Source organism: Astatotilapia calliptera, chromosome 14 (assembly GCF_900246225.1).
Source record: "Astatotilapia calliptera chromosome 14, fAstCal1.2, whole genome shotgun sequence".
Lineage (NCBI taxonomy): Eukaryota > Metazoa > Chordata > Actinopteri > Cichliformes > Cichlidae > Astatotilapia > Astatotilapia calliptera.
This window is the reverse complement of record NC_039315.1, coordinates 9,758,330-9,783,584: the sequence shown is the minus strand read 5'-3', so window position 1 is coordinate 9,783,584 and position 25,255 is coordinate 9,758,330. Positions and strand designations below refer to the sequence as shown.

General features: G+C 38.5%; 1 protein-coding gene across 1 annotated transcript; it reads right to left on the bottom strand.

The window, feature by feature from the left end:
• Positions 1 to 18,648: 18,648 nt before the first annotated feature.
• Positions 18,649 to 25,188, bottom strand: LOC113035824 (protein sel-1 homolog 3). The gene is made up of 23 exons (XM_026191582.1): positions 24,873 to 25,188; positions 24,298 to 24,772; positions 23,966 to 24,092; positions 23,740 to 23,861; positions 23,541 to 23,656; positions 23,389 to 23,450; positions 23,143 to 23,275; positions 22,912 to 23,047; positions 22,675 to 22,812; positions 22,319 to 22,524; positions 22,044 to 22,223; positions 21,652 to 21,771; positions 21,193 to 21,333; positions 21,002 to 21,064; positions 20,715 to 20,888; positions 20,479 to 20,606; positions 20,310 to 20,393; positions 20,129 to 20,219; positions 19,930 to 20,017; positions 19,730 to 19,839; positions 19,506 to 19,633; positions 19,317 to 19,419; positions 18,649 to 18,993 (listed from the first exon to the last, which is right to left on the bottom strand). Exons 1-23 carry the CDS (start codon positions 24,963 to 24,965, stop codon positions 18,907 to 18,909), a joined length of 3,105 nt encoding a protein of 1,034 aa, XP_026047367.1. The 5' UTR covers positions 24,966 to 25,188; the 3' UTR covers positions 18,649 to 18,906.
• Positions 25,189 to 25,255: the final 67 nt, after the last annotated feature.

Genomic DNA, 25,255 nt, shown 5'->3' with positions numbered 1-25,255 from the left:
GTAGACACCAAAAAAAAGGAGTAACACAGAATTGTGCAACTCCAAAGATATGGATTCAGCGGTGATTTTAAATAGACAACAGTAGCTAATTTAGATGTCAAAATGTAAACAATTTTGTTCTAAATGGTTATATAAAATGTCACTGCTAAGAATATTTCATTGACTATGCAACCCATGTTGCTCAAAATAGTCCAGTGGCAGTTACTATTGATTTTTAAGACCACACCATTATTTATCTCTAAATAATTACATTTTAAAATCCTGATGTTCACATTAAGTATAGTATGCCATGTAAAATAACAACTAGGTTTCTCTACCTGGCTTTGCTATGGTTCTATTGGTAAACCTCCAAATGACACACTTCATATCATCCTCAAGCATTTTCTATCCATGTTGTGACTGTTTTTTTTCCCTATGTCCCTGAGTGCTATGTTCAGAAATGTGACGCTTTGTTAGAAATTCCAAGGCTGTGGAGAGCAGGTGCAGGGCCATTGTGACAAGCACAATTTATCGGCTGCTCCCAAGCAAGGGAACACATTCAATAATGTGCTGGGAAGATTAATCCATCCCCCACACTGGGCTGGGCTCACGGGGTGCCGCGACTGAGGTAATTTACACATGCAGGTAACCCAACTCAGCAGTTAAGGCCTTCAGAGTTAAAATGTCTGTATATTAGTATTTCCAATCCATTTAATTACAATTTCTAGTGTGACACTGTCATGAATTAAATCTACAAGATGCCATACATCCCGTACCTTTTAATGTTTTGCAAAATTTTAAAATACAATTTGTTGCAGCACATTTAACAAATTACTCATCAAATACTTTGCATATTATCCCCCAGCATTTATATGATGTACACTGATTTGACAGACGATTAAAACTACTTGAATAATACGACCATTTCATTATCATGTGGCAATGTTCTGAAACCTTGAAGCCTGGCACTGACGTTGGTATTACCTCGGCACATGCCACCTAAATGGTACTCCCTAATAATCAAGATCTCTCCCAGGAGGACAATGATAAAACCCAAGCAGGGGGTGGGTGAGCGGGCGCCTCCTGTGTAGTGTTCCAGCTAGGCATGTCCTACCTGGAGGAGGCCCCTGCATAGACCCAACACTAAGAAACTAGTCCAAAGGAACATCCCTAATCCTTACTTATGCAAAAAGAAAAATGCCATTTATAAATAATCTTGTTTTTACTATCACAACTTGTCAAAGTTGCAGAGTGTCCTGTGGTGCACAAACTATTCAACATCAACAAAGGACATGTCAACGGTCTAAGATATTTTACTTGCCATCCAGACTTCCTGCACTCAATTTTGACTGGGCATCCACGTAATACACTGCAACAAACCAAACCTTCGAGGCTCCATCCCACAACCCAAATGACCTAAAGGATGCCATGCCAACCTCCTAGACCCACACTATGTCCATGTCCTGTCAACTAAGGGATACAATATGGTGCAAGTGCTTTAAAAACTGTATTTAAACTGTGTTTGATAGATGGCTTTACAATTATGTATATCAATTACAAAGGTGGAGATGTTTTACCAAACTGGTACTTTCTTTACAATTTAATAACAAACTGTTTAAGAATATAATATTGCATAATTCTGGGGGTAAAAACAGGTGTCCAATAAAATACTGGAAACTACAGTTCCCACATGTGGCAAAAACCACATCTTTCAAATTCCAATTAAAATTTCCAAGTTGTATGGTCTTGGCAGACATCTTTACAAGTGACTATAGTACCAGCATAGTAGTAGCAACCATAAGGATAGTAGGAAGATTCACCAACCATGTAGTTTTATCTACAACTACATGAAAACTGCTCAAACATATCATATGTCTGGGAGTAAACAACAGGTGTTTTTCATTCTGAAAGCAACAGAATACATTTTCCATGAAAGCATAGACTCTAGAAGGGTGGATCATTGACAAGCAGAAAGAGCAGCAGGCAGTTAGAAAGACATGATGTACAGCCCTGCATAATCAGCTCTCAGCTCCATTAATCTGGGGCAGGCTGCAAGACTTGATGAGACTGTGATGCATATGGAGAAAGGTCCCTCCCTCAGATGTCATTTTGAAGAACAGTGTCAATGCTAGCACCAAAGCAGGTGCCCAGTCATGCAGCCACACCCCCCGCCACAACACCATCATGCTCAGAGGACAAACATTTAAACACTCAGAGGACATCTGGAGTCTTCCCACTTGGCAACAGAGCTAAATTTATAAGAGCAGCACACAAATAAATCCTCATGCACAGTCAGAGTCACAAAAGCACAAGTACTGAGTATGATTTCAAAAACCAAAAGATCTCCATAATTGGTGTCTCAAGAGTATGCAATAACATACCTAATTCCTGAGCCCACAGGTACGACTGCTGCAGGATCACAATGGGTCAATGAAAGCCGGGCTCTCTCAGGGGAAAAGGTGCATTAAACAAGAGAACACAATGCAGGGGTCATTGTGCAAGATGACAAGGTTCACTAGACCTTTTATGCTGCAGCTTCAATGCTTCCCTCAAGGCAGGTAAAGCTACAGAAACCTGTTCCATTATAGCTGTAGGTATTTATTTTTGTTGCACACTTTTCATCTTGTTTTTCTCAAGAGGGTTATGGGCTTGACCTTTATGTGGATGCCATTACAGTAGAATTATAAACCATAACTTTAGTGTTTATACAAGAAATATTAAATGTAAAACATGAACAAATATTTGGTCAATGTTATTTAAGTAATTATCAAATGCAGAAAAGAATCAAATGAAATAGAAATGATAACACCCATCCACAAGTTGATTTATTTTATTATATACTACTTCTTTTAAGGTAGACAGCAAAAAACAAATCTCGCTGGAATCTTTAGTCTACATGGATTAGAAATCTATGATAGGAGGCCTATATTAGATATGTTAAACTGACAAAAGCTGAAGCTGTAGAGTTAGAATTTGATCTGCAAGAATAACTCTGGCTCCAAAAATGCCATGTTGCACATTTCCCGTATGTGCAAATTCTGGTGGTGTCATCGAATCAGGTTCGTTTTATCCGCTTTTAGAAAGCTCACGAGCCACAAAAGGAATTACACAATCCCTCACACATGGTCTCTGGATCTCCTTTTACACCTAAACATCTGCAGTTCCATAACAACTTTAGGAGGTCCATCTTGACATTATTATGTGATACAATTCGATTTAAGAAACGCTCACAAAGAGAGGACAGAAAATGACTAGAGTGTGATAGCAACACTGTCTCCAGGAGTGCCACAATAATTCGCTTTGTCTTGTTTTGCAGCTAATGTTTGTCTCTCCTCCCCTGAACGTCTCACTGCTAGTTTCCTATGATGCAGACGAACTAGTCGCTGAGGTTGATCTGGGCAGGAGTTTCTAGCTGAATGACAAAATGTAATTCAAATTCAAATGTCTTTTTTTATGCTGCGACTCTTCGAGAAAACAATTTAAAGGCTGCAACCTCATAACACAAAATTACTGTGTCACATTTATATCATTTATTCCTGAATAAACATTACTATCACAGCAATTTCAGTTGTAAAAGAGGTGTTGCTCGTGGGAAGCGTAAAGCCAGATTTAATGAGGCTTGCTCTGTGCAGGGAGTCACAGGCTGTGACTGTGACATAGTCCACTGAGACTTCACTCCCCCAGTTCTGTACTGGGCGGTATATGTGCCATGACTTTTATAGTCCGTAATATTTCATGACCCTATACATTGGTAAATCAGAGTGAAGCAGATGAAAAACACAGCGGCACCAGTCAGTCTCCTAAAATAAACACTGCTACAAAAACCCTTCCACCGTGATGTGTTTTGGCTCAGTGACATTAAGGTCATCAGAATAAGCAAGTGCAACCAGGCATCCTAAATGAACTCCCTAAATAGTGGTTTTCGTAAGATGGCTTTCTGAAGTCATTTGTGTTGTAATGGAGCCGCACCCTGCTGAGCTGTGGGCTTTTTCAATTGACTACAACACCAGTGTTTGGGCTAATGAATGTTAGATGACTCCACGCTTTCATTAAAAAAATAAGACACACTGCAGACACAGAGGTCTAGAAAACAAAAGGAAGAAAATCACCCCACTCTCAACAGCACAGCATCTCTGTTAAACAAATTTGTTATTAATATCAAGCATTAAACTGTAAAAATCTCTCTATATTAAGAGGTTTGATTTACATTACCTTTCAAATGAAAACTAATATGAATACAGTAAAGTATCTCAGGAAAGGATTCAACTTCAAGGAATAAACACTATAGACTAAGTCACCTTATAGTACTTATCAAATAATTAAATCCCTGTCCTTTTGACACATCATTTCTACCTAAAATAGTTACTAATTTGAAACAAAGCAATAGTGCCACCTAGTGTTTTAATGAAAGTGGACACGTCTTCACAGGCGACGCCAATGACAGCATTCAAAGCAACAACATGTATTATTAGATGACAAAGAGTCTTAATATCAATATTATTCAATAAGTTTCTTTAAAAGCAGATAAGGGGGAATTAAATGGCTTTATTAACAATACAGAGAAATTTAGCACCACAGTCCTTTTTTAATATTATGTATTATGTGACACAATAAACTAGGTATGGAACCACTTTCATTTCCATTTCCACCTTACAACTTCCTGTTTTGGGACTTTGTAACTTAGGAAAGCCAAAAAAAGCTCCTGGAAAAATTACACTGCATAAGCACATTTAAAAGGTCACTGAAAGAAGAGCAGGCACTGCAGCAGGAAACTTGAACAAGATGACCAGAATCAAAAAGAAGCAGTGTGCACAGAAGCAGATGAGGGATCCTGGTTTGTTTGCTAACTAAGATACACGCTAACACAACTGGGATGCCTGCTTGTCAAACTCAGTATTTAAAATTGATGCTTCTTTACTAGCAGATCAAAGCTTCTATGTGGATTTCTTGTGCTGCTGCACTTGTTTGGGTTAGCAGTAGCTGACGATACAGCTGACTGCTTTGACTGCTTTTATCACTAGTGTCTGCTAACATAGTTGAGAATACACTGGTATGCTGTAAAGTATATTAAAATAGCCATTTAGTGTGGAAATTGCATTTTTTTTTCCCTTCTGATGTTTTTGATGTCCTCAACCAACAACCTAAAGTAAGAAATATAAATGGTACAGATTTTTCTGATTTAATTCCACTGAGGCACACGTAAGACTAGGTTTCCTGTTTCTTCGAGCAGTAAAATTACTGGCTTGTATTGAGATGAGATTTTGTGTTTATAACACAAGTAGCAGATTGGGTGTGCTGTGTGTGCCCCTCACTTCTGAAGCTTAGAGACCAGCAGAAATTAAAGTACCACAATCCTGTAATTATCACTTGAGCCTGCCCAGCAAATGCTGCATGCTCATGCTTAAAGACTACTTTTGACAGTTTTGTAATTCCCACTGTCATACTGATCTACCACAGAGTTGGATTTCTGTAAGTAGTGCCAAATGTACCAGGACTCTGCTTCACTTATTACAGGTGTTCTTTCAGAAAGGCTACAGGCCTGTTTTATTTCTGCACCACCATGCTCCCGCTTTGAATGTCTGCCATGCTCTCTCAAGGTTTTGAAGGTTGGCCCAGGCGTCTAGATCAAATAAATGCCTGCAGTGACAAATGGTACGACAGCCACAGCTGTATCTTGACTCTATCTGTACCCTCTGGTATGTTTACTTAATATAAGCAAGAAAGTAAGCTATGAAGAAATAACTAAACCACTGCAATTCTCTCCTGTAATAAAACATACAGTAAACAGGATAATTATATAAAAAGTTTCTTGCAATGATGTTTTAAGAATGTGTTTGCATATTACACGAAAGCTAAAGCAGCTACTGTTATATATGCTGATTGGTACCACAAATATATAGCACTGCAAATCAAAGAGTACTAACGGGAAGGGGTTGAAAAATGTGAGCAGTGCCAGTGCAGTGAAGCCTTTCGATGTCCCCTCTTGCAGCTTTGGGCACTTTTCATTGTGTAAATGTAAAACACTACACCTGACACAATCTGTTTAGCTGTCAAACTCTACTTTCCCACACTCAACTTAAATACATTAGCGTCTTCAGTGCCAGTCACAACGTTACTCATAGATTCTATAACCATTTATTCTTGGTAATGAAAAGAATCAATCTGGAAGGTGGTTGGCAGGCTTCCACTGCTACTTATAAGGCAGAGTTGTCTTTTGGCACATTACAAGCATTTGAAGTGCCTCCAGTGCTGTTCCCGGGGTTGTCCAGTGTGTCTAAGAAATTACTTGCATATCATTTACACTGATTGTTTAATCAGAGATCGTGACTTGGCAGAATTACTATAACGGATGTATTAAAATTGCATGACAGTTTTATATGATGGCACAAGATGAGCATACAGTACACTTCCTATTTTAGGCTATTTGATGATGCAGTTAACCAGTGCAATTAAGAATGAGTGCAGCAGTAACATGAGCTCATACCTCTGGGTGACGCTGATTTACATCAGCCAAAAGTATTACAGTGTGTTGACAAAAATGCTTATCTTACAAAACAGTGTTTACACTGGAAAATGCCAAAGTGGTCATTTTGAATCATATTGCATATTTCATCATTTTTCTTAAAAGAGGTTTATTCATCATATAGTAAATTTTGGAGTGTGTGGGATATTTAAAAAAAATTAATAAATAAAACAAACAACAGGACTACTTACTGTATACTTGGAACTGCCAAAGGCATCATTCTGTCCTCATAGTAATCAGCATAACCTTACCTAGTTGGCTAACTTATACATATTTTGTAATGAAGGCTGTCCTATCATCAGCAAGATCTAAAATAATAACAATAATAATAATACTGACCAAAGTCATGTGTAAGTTATAAGTTGCTTCAAAGATTTTACAAAAACACATAATAACATTCCAAAATACATAAAATGAATGAAAGAAAAATATAAATACAAACAAGTGAAAAAGAGGCTAGAGTAAAATTTTAAGAAAATATTATAAGAAATTGCACAAAAATCAAATTGCACAGGCGTTTTTTGTTTTCTTTTTTTTAAATGGGGAACAGCTTTTATTGATTTAATGATAAAAGAAAGTTTGTTCCAAAGAAATGGTGAATACACAGTCCCCCCTTTGTAATTGATTCTCCACTCTGAGGGTGAATCAGTTATTGTTCTGAGAAATAAAGTGGAGCATGCACTGAAGTGAAGATTAAAGTGAAGATGCAAGGAGCAAAGGTAATAAAGGTGGATGAGTTTAAATGCCTGGGGTCAACAATTCACAGCAACAGAATGTACAAGCAGGTTTCAAGCAGGGTGAACTGAATTTCAGGAGTGATTTGTGGCTGAAGAATAGAGTTAAAAGGAAGGTTTACCAGATGGTAGCGAGATCTGCTATGATGTGTACAAAAAGACAGGAGGCTGAGCTGAAGTGGCAGAATTGAAGAAGCTAAAATCTTAACTCGGAGTGAACAAAAACTGGGCAGTATTAGAAATGACTACATCAGAGGCACAGCTGTGGAGACAAAGTTAAAGATGCAAGGCTGAGATGGCTTTTGCAATGAAAAGATAATTAACTGGGCAAAGGATATTGAAAATGTAGCTGCCAGGCAGGAGGAAAAGAGTAAGAACACAGAGAAAAGTCATGGATGTAGTGAAGGAAGACATGCAGAGCATTGGTGTGACAGAAGAGGATCCTGGGGATAGGGTGAGATGGAGGCAGATAATCTGCTGTAGCGACCCCTAAAGAGACGAGTTAGAAAAAGACGAAGTAGTGAATAGGAAGCCAAAGTAATTTTGCAAGGACTCAAGTGAAGTGTTGGTGAATAGCTTTGCTGCTGTGCTTTGTACTAACTTTAGAGCCACAACTATAAAGACAACTATAACCATGGAGAACTGGGCAGGTTGCAGAGAACTGCAGGAAAGGAGTGCAGTCCATGACCCATGTTGGTGGTTTTAGTGTCTAATGTTTATAGTCAAAAAATAGCAACTGGCAGTGCTACCCTTCAGCCTCCTAGTAGACACACTAATTCAAAATATGTCTCCTTGCTCCCGAGTTATCACATTCACAAAGTTTTCAGAAAACTTGACCTCTGACCTGTACCTTGAGCTCAAGGACACCGTGGTTCGAACTTGTCCAAGATTTAACCTTTGGTATCAATTTGAAAAGCCCAGATGACTTTCTAACTGAGTTAGTGCATTCACAACATTTTCAGAAAATTTGACCTCTGACCTTGAGGTCAAGTTCATTGAGATTCAAACTCATCCAAGATTTTCATTAGCTGCACCTATTGCATCAATTTGATAATCCTATGTCGCCTTGTTCTCGAGTTATTACTTTCAAAATCTTAGGTGTCCACGCTGCCCACACGCCCGCCCGGCCAGTAGGCTGACTACCATACCCTATCAGCCTTTTATGACTGAGGGGTAAAAACTACTAGATTTAGTTATTTCAGTTTATTTATTTATTTATAATGTGATGTGTCATTACTTACATGTGAAGAGCATAGCAAACTGGCAGCACAGAGAACAAGCTAAATCTCCTGCCTGTGTCTCTGCAGCAGGCAGTTCACCTTGACAAGAATACCATATCCTCAACAGAAGGCATAGAAGCATGGGAAGCCAATAACCAGATGTCAACCACAAACACGTTTTGTTTTTTTAGCTTTCAGCCAATTATAAAACTAACTTTCAGGGTTTAAGGTCAAAAGATCTGTGGGAAGCTTTCTTTGTCTGATAAGCAAGCATCTGATAAGCAAGTGTGGATTATAGCATTAAGTAAAAATGTTTCAGTATTACTGTGACAGACAAAGCAGTTTAAAGAAGAATAGTAACTGAACTGTGGCAAGTATTTAATATCTGCTTCTTAAGATGGATCAATTATTTTTTCTGGTGTGGAATGTCCTCATCTGTCCTCCCACACATTTTACCCTGGCACATGCCACAGCTGAGCTCCATTAATCAGAGCTAATTTTATAAAGACTGAATACCCCGCACTCGATTCTCATGCATTAACCTTGTTGCTGCCCCTTACCACCCCTGAAAGTTGGAACTAGTGTGCACTAGTGTCTGTTCTTCAGAATATGTGAGTGTGTATACGTGTGCGTGTATATTTTAAGCTTTTGTCACTTGTTAGTGTACCTATTCCTGCCATGCTATAAATAACACCAGTCACAGGGAGGGATGGAAGCCAGTGGAGTGCCTTGACAGCAGAGGGCATAGTGGCCTTGTCTCTCTAGGATATGGGGATTAAATTTGCTCTGCAGCTCACTATGGATCTCATATAGTGTGCTATTGCACATTATATAGATTATGTACAGATTTTAACATGCTGTATTACTTATCTATCAAAATATAAAACAACATTCAAACTGTTATTCTTACATACCTCATCATATAGCGTCACTGGTGCTTCCACCTAGGATATGATGTTGCAGAGTCTTTAAGTTTACTCTTATTGTGTTTTGGGACCAAAATGAATTTTTAAAAAATTCAAGTGAAAATGACCTTCCAACAATACAATGCAAAATAAAACACATCCACCTGGAACCAGAGAACAATTGATACTTTATAAATAACAAATTTGATATCAATTGAAGCAGAAAGTGTGAGAGAGGTGAGTTCTTCCCATGCTTCCCATGCTTCCCTATGCTTTTGATATATGCAAGTCGAAGGGCAGGAAAGGCCTCACTAGGGCCTTACTAAGAAATATAAATGATTGTATATGGAAACACCGATGTTCTTCTGATTACAGTGGTCCTGAACTATAAATAAAAGCTGGTCCTTTTCATGTTTCCTGCCTCATAGCACAGTGTAGTAGAAACAGAGTTTAATTTGGGGGGGTTTTCTTACCTTGACCATGGACACCCAGGAAGTGACCACAGAAAATGAGAGGAAGTTTGAAGTGGGAAAGCGCTACACACACTGTGAGAGCTCTGCATCCTGCAGTACTGAAGCTTCTTGTGACCATGGTACCTTCTGATACCTGGAAAAATATAACAATATTACAGCTGAAATTAACTTATGGTACAAAAATCAGTTCAGGACAAACAACAGCTGCAGGATGAAGGTGCCCATAATACACGGGTGCACAGTATTAATATAGGTTTATACTTGTACAATTGTTCTAAGTCAGATAAAATCTATCAGTTTACCTTTAATAAAATGTAGAGTTTGATGAATTAAGACATTCAGAAATATATACATAAAAATAATGTGAAATCTGAAACAAACAAAATGTGCTTTCGAAATGTAAGACCATCAGGAAATGATTAAACATTTCAATCCAGCAGTACCTCTAAGTTACTTGAAAAGACAACAGTAGTACAAGACAATAACAATAATAATCATAATTGATCATAGCAGACACTTCAAATGATAATCTGCAACTTACTTGGCTGTGTAAGATTTATTAATGTTTTAATAAATACATAATAAAGCTGAGGTTGGGCGGTATATAACCACTATTAAATACTTATTATTACTTGCTCTTAATTAAACGATGCATACTCATAACTGTGTTTATATCTGCAAAGACACATATTCTATCTTCACTAAGCAATGAAGTGAAGTAAAATGTGGGCAAAGCTCCATCTTCCCACTTTAATAACTCATGGACACTATCTGGCAAGGTATACTAAGTGCTATCATTCATTCTGACATTTAACAACGAGCTTTCAAAGGAAGAATAAAATCAATACCCTAACACTTTTATGCACTCATTTATTCAAATCTTGACACTGAAGAAAAAGATGATTTGGCTCCATTTCATAATTAGACAAAAAAAAAAAAAAGACTTGCAAATACTAAACAATATGAAGACAATCTTGATCACCATCCATTACAACACATCAGTCTGGTAGAGTATTGCTTAATCCAACATACAAAAACCACAATGGAGAACTGAACATTTAATGTAATTACAACTTGTAATAGTCAGAGTTGTGACTATTATAGGGTTATATATAATTGAAACCTAAACTCCTATACGTTGTAATAATACACATACACAACATATTTGACAAAAGAGAACTTACTCTCACCTAATTGCTAAGTTCTGCAAGGAGTCAGTTTTCAATGCTTCCTGAGAAAGTCAGCAAGAAAAATAAACACAAGTAAACCTGCAGATTGTTTTTTCTTTTTTTCTGAATTTCATATTCTGATGTTCACTAGTGTGTTTTCTGATGTTCACTAGTGTGTTTTCTGGGTTGGAAAAGTCTCATTTCCCTCACAGAAATCCAGAAAAAGAACGAGAACGTTCTTTTTGTCTTCTTGTGCCAGGATTAGAAAAGTTGCAACATATAGTACAGCTAAGGAAGAATTAGCTAGGATTCCCTATGAAATGAAATTTCTTTCCTCAAATATTTCCTAAGTGCTGTTAAATAGAGCAAGGATTTTTTTTAAACACAGCTTTTCCAAACATCCTAGTTTTATTTTGGATCCTTACATTATTTTACTTTCCAAGCAAAAATAAAATTATTTCACAAAAAACAAGAACTACCAGGGTTAAAATTATTAAACCCACTGATGCTAACAGTCAGTTAGCATCAGCTAACTGATGCTGTTATCCAAAGTGTGATAACATGCTTTTGATAACAGCCTGCAGTGATTTATTTTTAAGTTTTCAACAAGTCTCACACACATCTCCTGAGCAATCCGCCCATTCTTCCTTGGGAAATCTCTCAAGCTCCTCCAGATTTGATGGTCTGCTGGCATGGAGCTTGGTCTTCAGTTCAACTTACAGATTTTCAATGGGCTTCAAGTCTTTATGGCCAAAGAGCTCTAGCTCTAGCTTCATCGTATCTGACCGAGGGATGCACTTGGTCAGACAATCTGGATGCAGATTCTCCATCCAGATTGTCCTTAGGATACTTCAGTCTAGCTTGCAGGTTTTTTCTTGTGCAGAAGTGGAATTTTTTCTTGCACTGCAACTTCGGAATCCATTCTTGTGTAGGGTTCTTTTGATTGTCTTCTTTTATACCACAATTCCCGACTTGCCTGAGTGATTCACTCATGTGCTGCCAGTTGTACTGGGGTCTTAAGACACATCTCTCACTAGTTTTCTTTCAAACAAGACTAGAGTCTTTGAAATGTTTGCTCTGGCAGGCATGTTCTGCACTGTGTGAATTTCTTGATGATATTTCTCACTATAGTTCTTGACACTTGAAAATGTCGTGATAGCTTTGTTTATCCATCTCTTACTTTGTGAGCATCAACTTTCTTTCCCTTAAGCCTAAACTGATTTCCTCTGTTTTTCGTTTTCTCAAGTGACAGCTCCAATCCATGCTTGAGATTTGCATCCTGTGTGTGAACTGGAAGATAACACTAAATTTCAACTTACTTAATAAATTTCAGCATTACAAAGTTTGTGGATAAATGTTCTTTCTTACATGTAAATGTAAGTAGAAAAAACTCATCAGTGGTTTTAAAAAGTCCTCCAAGACATTTTAAATATTGTCGCTGGCTTTCGTTCAATATATCTCCACATTAGAAAGAAGGCCTTATTGGTGCACTAAGATGCTTGATCAGTGTTTTCTTTATAGTTCCTCTGATCCCCACAATTACCAGAAAATGAGTGTGCTGCAAATTTTCAAATAGCTTTTATCACACCACTTACATTATGATATCTATGGCCCACTGATTATGGCATATAATTTCTAACATGGAAAAACGTAGTGACTCATAAACATATCACTATTTTGCTTAAGATTTGAGCAGAAATAGGAAAAATGAATAAATAATACAATAATATGATTTTAGTCCAGAATCGCATTTTTAAAGGAAATAAAATATTTCAAGGCTATAGTTAATTATACTGAGCACACAGTACTATAGCTTCGGTATACCAATGTTCCATAATAACCCTAACTTGTAAGAGTAAGATTAAATAACAGAATATTAACCAAAAGTGAAAAGACAGCTTTTTAGCTGAAGACCCAAAATGAAAAGACAGCAGATATCCTTGAAGACAGTTATGTGGAGACTTAGCTTAAAAAATAATGACAGTTGACAAATACCACACATGTTCCTTTGAACTTAAAACTAACTTTTTAAGTCTCTGAAAAGGAAAGCTTCAATCCAACTAAAAGTCTTCAGTGCTGCAAACAAGAAATGATTAAAAATGCCCACAAGTGCTGCAGTTAGTACTACTTTACACTCGTCCCCAAATACAATAGACACACAACCACATACACACACACTAACAAACACAGTACCTTCACAGTGTCTGCACCTCTGTGTAGCCTTTCAGTTGTATATCCCACAAATGAGTGAAGCTCACCGCCTGAATGACTTTCTTCCCTTCGCCTTATCTGTACACACTCAACTGCCACAGCTCTCTTTCCTTGCACCAGCCAAATAACCTCTGCAAACACAGAGGGAGAGAAACAGATGGGAAAAATGAAAAAAAGAGAAAAAGGAGATCAAAACCAGTGGATGGGAAAAAGAAGAAAAGAAAAAGCGAGACAGATTGCATTGATCATGTAGATTGTCAGGAGCTGCATTCATTGTAAACCAGCATGCACAAAGTAAAAGCTGCAGAGTTACACTAATTTGATTTCAAATTCCCCAAGTGCTGGCGTTTCCTTTTCTATTCAACTTCTCTCCACATTTCAGCTTTTGAGCTTCAAATCACAAGCCTGGCTATGGTGCACTTAAATTACAATGATTGCAGAACCTTATTGAAGCTTGGACAGCGTACCCTATAACCTCTCTTTGTACAAAGTAATTGAAAACATATTAAAGTCACAGTAAGGGGAACAAAAACAGATATGCTTTGTATAACAGTCCCTGTCCTAAATCAAAAGAAGCAAGATAAAAATGGCCGTGAAATAGTGGTAATATATCAGAGCAGCAAAAAATAGTGGAAGAACAAGTGAGACCAACTATTCAGACATCACTGGCTTTTCTCATGTATATTTCTCTTTGTTACTGGCATATATGTCAACCGTTAAATTACTAGACCCAGTAAAATTAGAATAAATTAAAAATGATAACAGGCAGTTCACCATTTAGAGGTTTATCAAATCATGCCAAAATAGTTATCATCACTAATATAAGTACAGAACTCACCACTCTCTTATAATGTAAGCAATACACAGCACAAAATCCATCTCTACATTTCAAAAGCACTTGTCCAACTACCCATTCTGCCTCTGTCTGTTACACAGCTCAATTGGAGAGGTTAATGTCTCACACAGTATAATACAGCTATTGTTCAGGGTAGTATTGGGAATTTGAGACATATATTAAACTGACAGACAGGCTCCTGTAATTTAACCAACCATTTTGGCAGTGTTTGTAATTCTGATGTATTACTTTAGGGTTCACGTCATTATCAGTGAGGTGATGACATTAATTTGTCAACCCTCTGTAACCACGTCATTGCCCTTTTCAGCACTGTGGTAAGAACAGAGGTCACCTGGATAATAGAAACGCTCCAGGTTTTAAGAATTTTGGAACTTTCTCAAAAACATAAGCTGATGCACGGACTTGAATCCAGGTCTGGAGGCTGAAGGTCAGTCTCCCTGCTGACTGCAAGCTGCTGTCCAATAGGTACATTAGTCATAGCCTCCATCACCAGTAAATGAAAAAAAAAATCTCCAACACCACGAAGCGGCATTTCAACTGAAATTTAAGGTACATTCAGTGTACATTCATGAGTGAATAAATAATTGTTACTTTTTGTTTTCATGCTGTCAAATTATTGTACTTAGTTGGGGTATTTGCCTATGATGCACAAATACAGACACTATATTATCAGGCACTTTATTAGGTGCACTTGTTCAAATGTTTGTCAACACAAATATTTTGTGAGCCAATTACATGTCTGCAACTCAGTGTAGTCATGTAGACACGGTCAAAATGACCAGATTATATCACACAATCATCTCTAATGTTAACAGAGAACGGTCCGAAAAAGAAAAACCATCCAGTGAATGGCAGCTCCTCTGGATGTTGGATGGATCTCTGAATTGTTGATGCAGGGGTTCACAGAAGTATAGCCAGACTGTTTCAAGGTGACAGGGAGGTACCAGAAACTTAAGCAACCACTTGCTACAACAAATGTAGAACATCTCTGAACACACAACTTGTCAAACCTTAAAGCTGATGGCTTACAGGAGTGGCTACAATTCACACAGATTCACCAAAACTGGACAACAGACGATTGGAAAAAAGCTGATGAGTCTTTTTAAAGGCTGTAACATTTATATGGTAGGTACTACTTTCACTGTACTCAAATTGCCTCTACAGTTACCAGGGCTCAGTCTAATAGAGCACCTTTGGGATGTGGTGGCATCACAATTATGTAGATGACAAATATGCAGTAATTGTGTAATGCTATCATTTCAACAAGGACCAAAATCTCCGAGCAATGTTTCCACCACTTTGTTGAATCCATCCAATGAAGAGTTAAGACAATTCTGTTGTTTTTTCAAGTCTATTTTAACCCGGTTTAAATGTAAGTTTTCTTGCACTTAGCTGGAGAAATACTATAAAAATGTAGCTAAAAAAAACTAACTGAAAAAGCTTGCATTGACCTATCCAATAATTAATTCAACAGGTTCGACATTGCAACAGTCATAATGTTATTATGCTTTGCAATGTGGGTAAAAAAGGGGGAAAAAGATTCCTTTGTTTCTGGAGCTAAGAGTAGCCAATAACATTGGCTAACTTCTTGGGTAATGCTAGCTTAAAACAACATGGCTCAGCCTGTCCGGTCAAATCCCTTAGCCCAGGGGTCTGCAACCTTTAACACCCAAAGAGCCATTTGGACCCGGTTTCCACGCAGAAGAAAACACTGGGAGCCCCAAAAATTTTTTGACGTCTAAAATGAAGATAACACTAAAAATTAAAAAAAAGAAAAAAAAGAAAAAAAAAGAAGGAAATAAATTCACATCAAAGATATTTGAATAAATAACAAGTGAGAGAAAAAAAATGAAGACAACACTGTATATATTGTTTTTACCTTTATGTTTTGTGTGAACAACTAAAGTGTGTTGCTTATTAAATCCATGAAGTGCTAATGAGAAAATTATATTTTATTTATGTAATTAACACATTTTGAACTCTTAAAGAAATATAACAAAAGGAAAGACACCCAGCTGAACTAAAATGATCCATGTAGCAAACAAAAACTGTTGTGAGCCGCCCCCCTTATATCGCCTTTGGGCTTTTGGAGCCTTGACCTGACTTTTAAAAAGTAATTGGAAAAGAAGCACTATGCTGCTAAAAAATGAAAAATAGATATTTGCAAAATTCTGCCTAAATATGTATTTTACCTGGTTAATGTGTGTGGCGGGGCGTGGTCTGCAGCTCCGCTGCATGGGAGTCGAACGCACCTGAGCGGCACCCGCAATCACGCCTCGCAGCCTTAAAGTCTGTGCTCTCTCTGCTGTTGTGTTGTCGGGCTGTGAGCTGAAAAACTATAGCCGGCTGTATGCGTGCAGCAACCGTGTATGAAAAGTGGTCAATAAAGAGATGCTGAAAAGCAGCGGGTCTGCCGTGATATGTTTTCAATGGAACTTCTGCTCCTGAACCTCTGCGCACAGCGTCTGCAAATCGGGGCTGTACGAAGTCACTTTCATCTTTACGCAGGACTGTAAGCTATCATCTATGAGGCGTGAGCGGTGTTTGTTTTTAACATAGTTCACGGTGGAGAACAGCTGCTGACATAATGTGGATCCGAAGATCCATAATTGGCCTATCTGGGGTTGAAAGTCTCGATAAATGCACGGCGTTTCGGCGGGTATACCGGCTTCCGCGAGTGTGACGCTTATTTTGAGCGATGAAAAAAAAAAAAAAAATACAATTTTCTTTTTATATTTCAATATCAAAGGATGCAATGTTATCGTAAAATTAATTAACTAAACATTTGTCATACCATCATCACCCCCCCCCCCCAAACAAATGCCAAATTATTCCCCAAAATAGAACCAGGGGAATTAAGATGTGGCTGAACTAATTTGTTCTGAGGAGAGTTGTCAGTGACTACTTGTTTAACTCTGATTATTAGAATATGAATTGCTATAGAAATTCTCTGGATTGTTTTCTGTTTGTAAGCAGCATTGTGTTACTGTATATATACACACACATACACTCAACAAAAATATAAACGCAACACCTTTGTTACTGCTCCCATTCCCCATGGGATGGACGTAGAGACCTAAAATTCATTCCAGATACACAATATAACCATCCCTCCCAAACAGTGGTCACAAATCAGTCCAAATGTGTGGTAGTGGGCACATCTGCTATATTGAGATAATCCATCCCACCTCACAGGTGTGCCACATCAGGATGCTGATCTGACATCATGAGTAGTGCACAGGTGTACCTCAGACTGCCCACAACAAAAGGCCACCCTGGAATGTGCAGTTTTTTGCGCTATTGGGGGTCTGGGGACCCAGAACCGGTCAGTATCTGGTGTGACCACCATTTGCCTCAGTGCAACACATCGTCGCATGGAGTCTATCAGATTGTCAATTGTGGCCTGTGGAATGTTGGTCCACTCCACTTCAATGGCTGTGCGAGGTTGTTGGATATTCGTGGGAACTGGTACACGCTGTCGTATACGCCGGTCAAGCACATCCCGAACATGCTCAATGGGTGACATGTCCGGTGAGTATGCTGGCCATGCAAGAACTGGGACATTCTCAGCTGCCATCTGCCCTGAACAATGTGAACCATGATTCATCCGTGAAGCGCACACCTCTCCAACGTGCCAGACGCCATCGAATGTGAGCATTTGCCCACACAAGTCTGTTACGGCGACGAGCTGGAGTCAGGTCAAGACCCCGATGAGGACGACGGGCATGCAGTTGAGCGTCCCTGAGACGGTTTCTGACAGTTTGTGCAGAAATTGTTTAGTTGTGCAAACCAATTGTTCCAGCAGCTGTCTGGGTGGCTGGTCTCAGACGATCTTGGAGGTGAACCTGCTGGATGTGGAGGTCCTGGGCTGGTGTGGTTACACGAGGTCTGCGGTTGTGAGGCCGGTTGGATGTGCTGCCATATTCTCTGAAACGCCTGTGGAGACGGCTTATGGTTGAGAAATGAACATTCAATGCACGGGCGACAGATCTGGTTGACATTCCTGCTGTCAGCATGCCAATTGCACGCTCCCTCATTGCTTGTGGCATCTGTGGCATTTTGCTGTGAGACAAAACTGCACATTCCAGGGTGGCCTTTTGTTGTGGGCAGTCTGAGGTACACCTGTGCACTACTCATGATGTCAGATCAGCATCCTGATGTGGCACACCTGTGAGGTGGGATGGATTATCTCAATATAGCAGATGTGCCCACTACCACACATTTGGACTGATTTGTGACCACTGTTTGGGAGGGATGGTTATATTGTGTATCTGGAATGAATTTTAGGTCTCTACGTCCATCCCATGGGGAATGGGAGCAGTAACAAAGGTGTTGCGTTTATATTTTTGTTGAGTGTACATACATATAATATTACATTTAAACCAGAAAGTGGCAGGGCTGTGGATATTATTACTGCTTTTAAACAAATGTGTTTAGTTTGTTTACTTTATATAAATCCAAATATTAATTTTGAACTATAAGATATGTGTTTCTCATGATGCAGTATAAAGTGGTGATGGTGGAATTGACCATCTGACCATCTGGTCATTCACTCACAAATGAACCAAGATGAAATAATCAACAGAGGAAACAGCAATCTTTATGATTTATTCAATTAAAAAATAAAATAAAAGCGAGTCTTTTTAACAGCAGTAAACAGATTACAGACACAGACATATACAAAAAATACATTCATTTTTATGTCAGCTTTGCTCCGTACAGTTGTCCCAAGTAACCAATAGGTAAACTACTGTGGTGTTTCTGTGCTAATGAAGGTTGATTTTTCCACATAGTCCTTCAGTTTGTTTGCAGGCAAGTGTCACAACAACCTTGGTTCTAGTGGAGAGACAAGCGTCTCCTGAACATACCACGGATGATTAAAAACACTGTTGGAGCTGCAACCACAGCAAGAGCAGTGCAGAACTGTGGGAAATAAAAGGAACAGGAACACAAAATTCAGATTGAAGCAGTATTAATATTAATTTGATAGATAAATATTATACTACACCACATTACCTAATAGATTTAGATTTTAATATTTTCAAGTTTTAAAATTTGATGACTTCTTATCAGTGTGAATGTCATTATATTGTATAATGATAGAAACATGTTACAGGCTACACAAAGAATGATAATTTAAAGACACTGAGTACTTCAGTTATGACATATTGTGTTTGAACCTAATTTTGGGTTGTTAAATCTAATGTTGGTCACTGATTTGCTGTAGATATGGATATTACACTTACCTTAATAGCAGCGCTATAGTGCTTTTGAAATGTCTGTACGTATACACTGAAGAGGGCAAGGCTGCAAGGAAAGAATGAGTCTGCATCTTCCGAGTCTCTGCATCTTTTGGAAAGAAATATAGATTTTTTTGTTGCATATACGTACGTGCAGTAAGCTGCATTTTTAATACAGACAGTATTCAAACAAACCTTTTGTACAGGGCATTTAGAAGCAATTCCTTGTCTGCCAGGTATAACTCTGAGATGCCAAGTTTAATCAGTATAGACAGTGGCAGCTTGTAACCTTCTTCACCAAGGACACCTAAATTATACCATCCCTGTGGAAAATGACAGGTATGACTTACTAAAACATAAACAAACGCACACAATATATACAAAAACATAGCAAAGGTGTAATGTAAAAGCAGGTAAACCTGGGGATTGTTCCTTAGTGCTGCCAGTGTGTACATCTGTGCTGCAGAAAACAAGTTTTTCTGCCTGTTACCATGCCTCTCGTAAAACAAGTCGCCCATCCTAATAAAAGCTGGGGCGAAAACAGATTTCGAGATCAAATCAGGTATAGTAAGTGCACAAGTCTGCAACTGTTCTGTTGCATTTAAAGTTAGTGACTTACCATAAGTGTTAGGATTTTGACTTTGGATCGTAATGTTGTAATATCTCCACATACAGTCTGATGCATAATCAGGATCCAGAAAACCTCCCTATTGACATAAAAGTAGTAAATAAAGAGGGAGAGCTGAAGTAAGCAGGAAAGTGACAATAACATTTAGGCTAATAGAGGCACATTTCAGATTTACATTTCTGTTACTTACCGAATTTTGTTCACACAGGTACGCCACATTAAACTGTGCAACTGCATATCCTGCTTCAGCAGCCATCATGTAATATAATAGTGATGTGAACCTGTAGCGAAGTCAGAAGATGAAATAGCTGTAATTGCATTCTAGTGATCTGATCAGGATTTTGGCAACTGTGACTAGAGAAAGACTTTACACGTCGTTCTTGAGATAGGCATCCAAAGCTTTGTGTAAGATGCTGCCCAAGTATCCGTTGTGCTCCGCTGCCCACTTTACCCACCTGCAGTAAGTTAAGAATACATTCTGGTTAAGAGACAAATAGAAATGCATGTGAATTAAAATAAATAAAAAAGTAAGTTGCTGACAAAACGGCGTCGGATGGATGTCTGTTGACAAAGCCAGGCATCCCAGTGGTCCAAATGTCAGCAATCAGAATCCCTCCCCTGATATTTCCTCTCTCTGCAGACTTCAGATAGTACTTATAGGCTATATACTGTAGGACAGATAAATTTGTTATATTATAAGATATATTTGTTATTACCACTTACAGGACCCATGAAATATACGTTACAGTGGATGATGATGTTACGGTTGAGCTTACCTGGTTGGCAGGTTTTCCTGGATAAAGGCCCTGTGAGTAAATCACACCAAGATTGAAAGCTGCTTCTGGACACATGAGGAGATCGGCCTGTTCCCATAGCTGTATGGCCTGTTTGTAGTCCTTCTCAAAGTGCTCATAGTACCAAGCCAAGGCATTTATTGCAGGAACATGACCCTGTAGGACCGATTATTTTGAGAACCAGAATGAGATGCAAACTTAAAGTGGACTCCAGATGTTACAGCATAGATAACAAATACATCATAAAGAAGTTTTTAACATTTAGCCACCTTATCCATTGCTTTCTTTAGGAATGTGACAGCTTTTGGAATGTTCTTTTCCACTCCATGTCCCTACAGAGAGAAACATTCATATATTACAAGTAGATGTGACTAAATGTTAACACAGGTGGAAGGAAAATGCTTTAGATTAAGATATTTGTCAATGTTGTTCCATATTGCATATCAAACACAAATCTGACCTGCAGAAGTACTATCCCATAGTCATACATTGACACTGGATCCTCCCACTGGACAGCTCCCCTTTCATAGTGTCTCACAGCCTTCAGGATGTTTGGAGTCACTCCTTGCTGGCCCCAGAATAGCATGCGGGCAATAGCTTGCTGTAAGAAAATTTTCAAAGTATTACTAAAATCTAAATGTTGAAATCCCCCCAGGAGTCGAGTTTTAAAAAAAAAAAGTGATGCAGATCAACACCAGCAGAGTTTCCTTTGCCCATGCTCCACCTCTGTAGCCTCTGTAGTTCTTGCTAATGAACATCAGTGATTTTACTTCTGCTTTTGTCTTTGTGGAAGAACAATTATACCAACAGTTATATCAGCAGTTAGTCTTGTGACAAACCTGTTAACTCAGTCTTTGGCTTGATGAAATGTGAGAAGCATACTTGAAACAAAAGGGCAACAACAAAGTCAGTAGACTACCTCAGCCTCAGTTGCTCCCCTCCGGGCCTGATGTTTGAGCCATTGAAAGATGTGGTGGTTTTCATTGGTCTGGATATTCAACATCTTTTCATCGTTCACAAAAATAGCCTCAACTGTTGTCTAAAAAGGAGAAAAAAAAAGAGGAGACAAATGCTAAGGTTCAAAAATAAATTTGCTTTAAATTAAATGTTAACTAATTTTGATCACTGTAATAATTCCGCTTTCATTATACTGCTGCTTTTTTATGAACTGAAGAAACAAAGATACATTTATTGAGGACAGAAATCGAAAAACTGTAGCCATGATAAAAAGTAATCTAAATGTATTGGTAAAGCAGGTCATACATTGTATAAAAAAATTATTTATATGGAAAAAAACAATGGTTTCCAAACCTGCTGTGGTGAGGGATTGTGACGGTCTATAGTTGTCTGTTGAGCAATGTTAGCATAATAGGCATAGGCCAGATCATGATCCTTGGGCTGACCATGCAGTCCAAGGTGGTGCAGGTGCCCAAGATGCAGCAATGCCAATCGATCACCCTTTTGGGCACCCAGCAGGCCAAGGAGCCAACCCTGCATCATACATTTAAACATGTGAGAATATATTGAAAAAAAGCTTTTAAAAAACAAATAACTAATTAAACTATAAATGACCTGATAAAACAGACCTTAAAAGGCTCTTTCTGGACTCCTAGGCCAGTACTGTAGAGCACAGATGACATGTGCAGAGCTCGGGTATCAGCTAGACAGCCAGCTTGGAGAAGCAGTGATAATACTTTGCTGACCACTTCCGTGCTTCTCGCTTTGCCCAGCTTATGGAGTGATAAGGAGTATAGTGCTCTGCCCAAATCATGCAGGCCAACTGCTCTTCCTTCTGCAAGGAACAAATTGAACTTTAATGTGTTTAATGACATGCAGAATCCAAAACAGCAGCTATTACAACTGCAGAAAAGCATCATTAATTCAGACCGCATTATATTTTAAAATGCCCTGGCAATTGAAAATATTATACTTCATCTCTCACCATGTTTTAAAACTAATAATTTGGCCAGTTTAGCGGCATGTCTTCTGCGAGGAGCAGCTGCTTCCCACGATGCACACTGTGGATTTGATGTTTGTCTGTGTTTTACCACCCACTTATGGAAAGCATGAGAGCAAGTTTCTGAAGAAAAGCAGCACAAACACATTACTCACAGTGTCATTATTTGAAAAGTTATTTTTTGCACCATCTAGTGTAAGTAAACCCTACTGCTGGTATTACCGGCTTCTGTCCTCTGCTGGATCTTGATTGAATAGCCACTGATCTTGACATTCATGTCAAAGCTAAATTCTTCACAAGTCTGCAGCCACCTGGTGAGATTTAAATTCTGTATAACATCTGGAACATAAAACTCAGACTGAAAAAGAAAGATATAATCAGACTTGAACACAGTGAACAGTTGAGTTGGATGTAGCTACAAGTATTAAGTAAGTACAGTATTACTAGAAGTACCATAATGTCAGACACTATTCGGTTCCGGTGGTATATCACTGGTCCAAAATAGCCTTTCACTCCTGGTATATACTTCCCTCCTCCAATCACAAAATATCCCTCTGTGTCATCAAACATGATAATAAATCTAAACCTGTAAAGCATGTTATACAGCAGAAGAGCACATAGTGTTATAGTACACCTCAAATGCATTTTCTTCCTCTGGGTAAAAACTGAATCATGATGTCACATTAGAAATAGACTTACATATATTCAGAAGTTTTAACTGTTCTCTGGTTGTTATCCAAGCATACCATATTGACAGCCACCTGAGATGCAATGACAATGAGCATGTTTTTTTCATTATGATGATGATGTGCATGATAAACGGTATGCTGTGTCAACAAAAGACTACTTACTGTTCTACCTTGCACCATCACAATAAGATTGCACCACACATTTAAAGGGACCTTGAATGAAGAGAGAAATGCAGAGGATTCCTGAGACTCTCCATTCATCTGGATGTGTAGGTGACCTGTGTTTAATGTGAATGAAGATGAGCCTTATGGAAGTCAAGATAATGCGATAAATAGAATATGTAAGAAAAATTAACTATACCTGACTTTGTGAGGAGTATTGCTGGTGTGATATAACTATTTTGGGAATTTATATGATGAAACACGCCACACAAGGCTTCCTGGCAGTGTCTGGTTACAAATATCCAGATGGAAAGCGTACACCTAGAAACCCCCCCATAAAAAAAGACTTGTTTAAATTACCTTAAATGGTAACTTCAATGACAGAATGGAAAACTAGCAGATATACTGTAAACAGTCTATCATACCATGGGAAAGAGATGGCTTTAACACGTAAATACTCCAGAACCTCATTCCTGTGGGGATTCAGTGTCTTTGTGATACCAAAGCTTTCTCCAGTTGAAGCATAGATTGAAGACAGCAAATGAAGCATTTCTAAATGAAATTTGGAAGCCTACAATTTAGCATGGTTATTGCAAAGTTTAAAAAACGAGGACTGTGTGAGTTTTTTCATCTTTCTCTGAAATCTTTAAGATTCACAGAATATTGCTGTCAAATACGGTGAGAGAATGGTTTTTTTTCATAGCTTCACTTTAACTTCATATAGAGTTAACTTTTACTCGTACTTCTCCAACCTCACCTTGTTCCAAGGCACACTGTTTCTGGATAAACTGTTTAGTTAGCTGGAGCATTTGTGTGCCCCAGGCAATACAGAGCTGATGTTGTTTGACACGTCGACTTAAGTAGGGCTTAGGTTTCAAATTTGCCACATGTTGAGCTCTGACAGACTTCTCAGTATCATCATATCCAGTGTGTCTGACTGAGGCTCGAAGGATACAACTCAGCACCCACTGAGAGTCTGGAACAATCCCATCAGGTTGATACACCAACCAGTCTGGCAGATTCAGCTTCACAGTCCTTATTTTATTGACACCTGGGACACAGTTCCACTGTCTTAGCAGAAATGTGCTTATGGTGCCAGTTTCAAAGGATACAACACAGTCCAGCTGTACTGTAGCAGGTTCATCACAAGAGTAGAGTACTTGCAAAAGATGGTCTGGCAAAGCCTCCTCTGGAGGATTCAGGATTTTCACCTCATCTAAACCCCAAACAACCTGTATGTGACAGAAGACAAGCATACATTTTCCTGAGAAGACTACACAAGAAGGAACCAGTGTATTAGTGAATTATTGATGAAGGCAAACCTTCTCCTACCTGCATCGTGAGGCAAAGCTGATAGATATATTTGTACAGTGTATGAAAATCCATTGCCCAAGCAATAATCTTGCTGCAGTGAAACAGAAGCATCAAGACCCGGATCTTATCCTGCTCTAACTCAGCTACTCTCCTAGGTAAATATTTGACAGCACAAAGCTCCACCCACTTACTATATACACCTCCGTGGAGCTCTCTGGATTTGGTTGCATTTCACTGCTGATAATATAACAAAAGGTAACCCAGTATCTTTCACCGTTTCCTGAATCTACATTTCACAACCTACATTTGAATTCTTTGTGCTGGTGCGAACTTTAGAGTCAAATCTAAAAATTCAAAAAGAATCTACAGCAGGAAATCAAAGTGCTGTGTATTAGGAGAAG

Coding starts and splice junctions, on each gene's coding strand:
- LOC113035824 (XM_026191582.1), bottom strand. CDS start 24,965: ATGCTTCTGTTTCACTGCAGCAAGATTATTGCTTGGGCAATGGATTTT. Junction 23,451..23,540: donor TGATGGTGCAAGGTAGAACA/GTAAGTAGTCTT, acceptor ATTGCATCTCAG/GTGGCTGTCAATATGGTATG. Junction 23,048..23,142: donor GAATAGTGTCTGACATTATG/GTACTTCTAGTA, acceptor TTTCTTTTTCAG/TCTGAGTTTTATGTTCCAGA.